Consider the following 5,517-nt stretch of genomic DNA (forward strand, 5'->3'; position numbering starts at 1 on the left):
ATCCTCCTGCCTCGGCCTCCCAGAGTGCTAGGATTACAGGCGTGAGCCACTGCGCTCGGCCCCCAGCATCATCTTTTGAAGAGACTTTTCCTTCTCCATTGAATGGTCTGGGCACCCTTGTCAAAAATCAATTGACACAGATGTTCAGTTTTACTTCTGGACTCCCAGTGGTATTCCACTGGTCTATATGTCTGTCTTTATGCCAGTACCATACCGTTTTGATTACTGTAGCTTTGTAGTGAGTTTGGAAGTCAGAAAATGAAAGTATTCTAACATTTTTTCTTTTTCAATATTGTTTTGGCTATTCAGGACCCCTTGCAGTTCCATATGAATTTCAAGATCAGCATTTCCATTTCTGCTAGCAGCGTGTCAGGCAATATGGGAGTTCATAAAGAAGTATGACATGGTTTCTGCTCTCAAGGATTTTCAATCTAGTTGAAGGGATAACATATCCAAAAACTAATTAGAGAATAATTTAGGAGCATATGTAATCACATTCTCAACTATCTGGCTCCTGCACTAAGAAGTAAATTCTCTAAGGGTAGGTCTTTTATGCTGTGCTTACGGTGGTATCAGTAGCCCCTAGAACAGTATAAGAATAACAGGATATGAGCTTAATAGATGAATGTTGAATGGATTCAACACTCTCTGGCTTTAGAGTTTTGCAAGGTGGGGGCTAGCTCTCCCATTTATCCTGAAAGATGATCTCTGTTCTGCGAAGTGGCTCTTAGACAAGACCCATCTGAGAACGCTGGAACTCTCTAACTGGCTCGGGTTACGACCTAACAGTAGGCTCACAGACGCAGCACACATCTTTCAGCAAGTGTTCTGGTGTCTTTCTAAAATAACCTCTTACATAAGTAGATCCTTGTTAAGTTCCACCAAGTAAACTAACTGAGAAGAGGAGTATGAAGGAGGAAGGCTGGCCTAGACGAAAGGAGAAATGCCCCCAGAAACCTCCACACTGACAGCCAGGAAATGGTCTCAGACGCTCTGCATTCCAGGGAAGAAGCTGGTCCCTGAGAAAACGGTTATTTATCTAATCTTTTTTTTCTGATTCCAAGATCATGGTGGAAAATTTGAAAAGCAAATCACAGTAAAAAGAAGAATAAGTTTGTCTGTAAAGCATTGTTTACTGCCACTGAGGTAACCACTGTTCACATTTTTAATAACATATTAAATGTAATTTTACTTGAACTTAATATAATGAAAAGAAACCAAACTTCAGATAAATATTTCTTCAAAATGATCTATTATTTCTTAAGAAGAGTCCTCTAAAATTAAAGAATTAAGAGACATAGTAAGAGGTTGGATTTCTTGCAGTGGTTCTCAACCTGGGGAGATTTTGCCCGCCACCCCCCACTGGAGGTGGGGGACATTTTGGCACTGTCTGGAAACATTTTTGGTTGTCACAACTCAGAGGGAGCAGAGTATTGGTGGGTATAGGCTAGGAATGCTGCTAGACATCTGCATGCACATGACACTCTGCCACAGCATAGAATTAGCCAGCCCCAAATGTTAACAGTGCCACAGTTGAGGAGCCCTGGGTTATTGCATAGTTATTGTGGTTTTAAAACAGCACATATTTTTAAAGGGCCTTAAGTTTGTTTCCAGTTACAAGGATATGGTCATTTTCTCAGGGATCCGTGGAATAAGTGGTTAAGAGCATGACCTCCAGCCAGGCGGTCTGAGTTTGAACCCTGACTCTGCCACTTGCTGGTAAAGTGACCTTGAGCAATTTCTTTGGGCCTCAGTTTCCTCATCTGCAAAATCGCGGTAATGTTAAACCTACTCCAAATAGCTGTAGTGAGGACTGAATGAGCTAATATAAGTAACGTGCTTAGAACAGTGTCCGGTTTATGATCAGCTCTATGGAAATATGTGCGATCATTATTAATGTCTTAAACTAAACTAGGAGCACACATTAAGCCTATTTTCGGGATAAGTCTCCTAAGGAATTTAATAAAGAAAAATAGACCTGAATGTAAATATTTTTTAAAAAGGAAACTTTAAGAAAAACTAACAAAACTCATTCAAAGGAAAATGAATATGGCCAGGGCCCACTTATGAGTCTAAAGAGGATTTGTATGAATTCAGAGGTTCAGTAAGGTTTTCCCACCTTCTGGAATTATCTGATCAGTGGCAGGTGACGTATTCTTTCAGAAAACATTGTTTCACTTTTTCCCTTTAGATTTTAAAAGGTACAGGTAATACCTTTTAAACAGGTATTTTAAACCTTTTGAACAGGTAATACATTATCATAGTTAAAACTCAAAACAATATAACACGATATGCATCAAGCAGTCTGACTCCCATCGCTGTGCCCCCACCTCCCCATAATAATCACCGTAATTAGTTCCATATCTGTCCGGGCAGTATTTCTCTAGAAAAGCAAATACAAATACGACATATTCTTATTTAGACTCTCTTCCTTAGGCAAAAGGTCTGATACTTTTTCACTTAACAATCTATCTTGGAAATCTTTCCATATTAGTACAAAAGGAATTTCTTTGTTTCTTTTTAAGGTGATATAGTATTCTATTATGTGGATGTCCTATCCTTTGCTTGTAAATGTTGGTAATTTTTATAAATATTAATAAATTGCCCTTCCAGTAGAGATGTGTCATTTAGACTCTCACTAGCAATGTGTTTTCCTTCAAGGAAAATAGACATATTCACTGTGTGCAATCAATTGTTCACAATCATACCATACTGGCAGGAGACCCCGAGAGGTAGAAGCGGGAAACAGGTCTTTGTGGATGTTCGGGATTTGTTACGACTGCCTTCCTAGGAACTGGCAGAATCAGCCATTAGCTCAGGGTGGCGTCTGGGCAACTGGGTGATATATTGGGGGAAGTTAGGTTGCATTGGTCCTAGGAGAATCCAACTTGTAATGCCAATAGTAAGACCCAGTAAGGTTGGCATTTTTCTGGACTATGAGTTAGGTGAGGTTTCCTTCTATAGTTTGAATGATTGACTTCTTCTCTGTAATTTTCGTATCTCTTTTACTGAAGCCCTTTGGCCTAATTTCTATGCTGGGGCAGATTCTGATCCTCTTAAAATCTCTTCAGTAATAGATTATGAAAGATGAAGTACCTGGGAAACCACTATGTTTTACTTTCTTTCAGTTTGTAGGTGTAAAGTTAGCCAGTATATTTAGTGTCAGGATTTGTGGCTTCTTTTTACATTTTACCCCACCCAAACCAACATGTATTTCTTTTCTCCCTCATTTTCAGCAGCTTTAAAAACATTGTAGCAATATCAATTTCATGGATGCTATGAATGTCCATTGTCAAATGCTTTAGATAGTCTAAAGAAAATATTTGAGAATTTCATTACTTAACACAACGAATAAGTTTTTTCATTTTTCAAAAAAAAATTTCATACCACATTGCGTACTTCATATTTGGACCCCGACTTTCTCATCTAGCTTCTTATTTTTCCTGGAGTTTCTAATTGTATTTCTTTTTTCTTATTGGTTACGCAGACATTTATCTTCGTCCCATTGACAGCAAGCTGCCGTAGATTTAAATAGCATGAAGAAGAAGCCATAGGCTTTCTACCACACCTCACTAAAAGTCTCGGTTTCCCTAAAATGCTGGGCCCCAACCCCCAACATGCCTCAGTGTGCTACATATACCATTTTCCCAAATACTCATTCCTCCAAGGACCTCAATTCCCCCAGTTCTACCAGATAATTCATTGCTCCCAATATTCTAGCTCCTTGCATGCCCAGTTTTTTATGCTCTTCCCCTGGAACCAAAGGCCACCCCAGTGCCTACCTCCTACACAATGCACATTACCTGGCCCACTCATTCTGGTGTAGCCATCAGACCACCCTGCCCCCATCCCATTTCCTTGCCCAGAAGTGTCGGCCCAGCTGGGCCCCAGTTTTTCAGCTTTGGTTGAACCCTGCAGGTGCTGAACAAGGCCAAGTATGGTCCCATGTGGATATCCTACCTAGGGCCTCGGATGTTTGTGAACCTGGCCAGTGCCCCACTCATGGAGCAAGCGATGCGGCAAGAGGGCAAGTACCCAGTACGCAATGACATGGAGCTGTGGAAGGAGCACCGGGACCTGCACGGTCTGTCCTACGGACCCTTCACCACGTGAGCTGGGGCTGGAAGGGACTGGAACAGAGCTCCAGAGGGCCAGGTCAAAAGACAGTGGGCCAGGGCAGGCATTTGGGTACTGAGCTCAGTGGGATCTCCTGGCATCCTCTGAGCCTGACAGTCTAGAGAGCAGTCGTTGGGATGAGCTGAAGCCCAGGGAGCATTCGTCAGCTTTCCCCCCCCATCTATTGTGTGACTTTGGACAAATGAGTAATTTCCCCTTCCTTGGCCTTAAGTTTCTCATCTGTGCAATAGGAGGTTTGAACTAGGGTGTCTCCAAGGTGTCCCTAGGGCCTTTCCAGCTCCATTTTTCTGCATTATGGTTGAAAATATGTTAACTCAAATCATCATGGAACATACCTGCTTATAGTTGAAAAAATATCATTAGTATATTAGTTGGGAAGGCTCAATTTAGTTTTTTAAAAAGTGTCCCAAGTTATGTATTGTACACTTGTGTTGGTGGTAACTTTCATGTGTGCTCTCCACACACAAAGACAGATATAGGTGTCAGCCTTGAAGTTATGCCTGGAAAAGTTAAAACTATTTTGGCAGTGACAAATTGAAAGATGAACTGAGTATACTATTTGCTCATGTGCCAACAGCAGTAGATAATTGGGAATCGTTGGCAATAAACCACTCCCAATGCTATAGGGTATAACTGGGTATGTCACAGCCTTCTTTTCGTTCTAGGATGTTAACAGAACTGTAAAAACAGTAAATGGCTCCCCAAACTTCCCAGTTACTCAACATCTATGGTTTAGTCACTTCTTAAGGGATTAAAATTGATTCTGGTGGCAGTGGTGGCGGCCACCACGATGATACTCACTATGTGTGTATGACGTGTCAGGCATCAGGCTAGTCTCTTTATATTTATGATTTCATTCCATCCTCACTACAAGCCCATGAACTGGACAGTATTGTTATCCCTGTTTTAGAGAAGAAGAAACCGAGGGCCAGAGAGGTTTTGCATCACGTGTCAAGGATGACACAACCAGCAAATGGTGGAATAGATCTCTCTCATTCCGGAACTTAAGAACTTATGACCTTGACACATTGGTGTTCTTTATTTATTTATTTATTTATTTTGTTTGAGATAGGGTTTCATTCTTGACACTTTTGGAAAGAAAGTGAACAGTTTGGAGGGTTCCTTTTAGCTGTCTTTGCTGCTCATACATTCATTCTCCCATTGCATGTTTTTCTTTCTTTTTCCTGGTTCCTTTCCAGGGAGACAGTTTCAGAACTAAAATAATAATTTTTTTATTCAAAGTTCTGAGAACAAAGTAGAGAATGTCTGCTCTTCAAGACCACTGTAACTTGACATCTGATCCCGAGGGCAAGGTTTAGGTGCCAGAATTTCACTGGACCAGGACACTTTCGACTTGACAGCTCAGATTGAGAATTGGAG

General features: G+C 41.0%; 1 protein-coding gene across 1 annotated transcript in view; it reads left to right on the forward strand.

The window, feature by feature from the left end:
- LOC105808833 (sterol 26-hydroxylase, mitochondrial) overlaps window positions 1-5,517 on the forward strand; it is a 33,107-nt gene that overhangs the window by 23,574 nt on the left and 4,016 nt on the right. Inside the window, exon 3 of the mRNA XM_012642593.1 lies at window positions 3,919-4,109. Coding sequence (XP_012498047.1) covers window positions 3,919-4,109 — 191 coding nt within the window. The remainder of the gene's footprint in view (window positions 1-3,918; window positions 4,110-5,517) is intronic.

This window comes from Propithecus coquereli, unplaced genomic scaffold (genome assembly GCF_000956105.1).
Source record: "Propithecus coquereli isolate 6110/MARCELLA unplaced genomic scaffold, Pcoq_1.0 Scaffold18, whole genome shotgun sequence".
Lineage (NCBI taxonomy): Eukaryota > Metazoa > Chordata > Mammalia > Primates > Indriidae > Propithecus > Propithecus coquereli.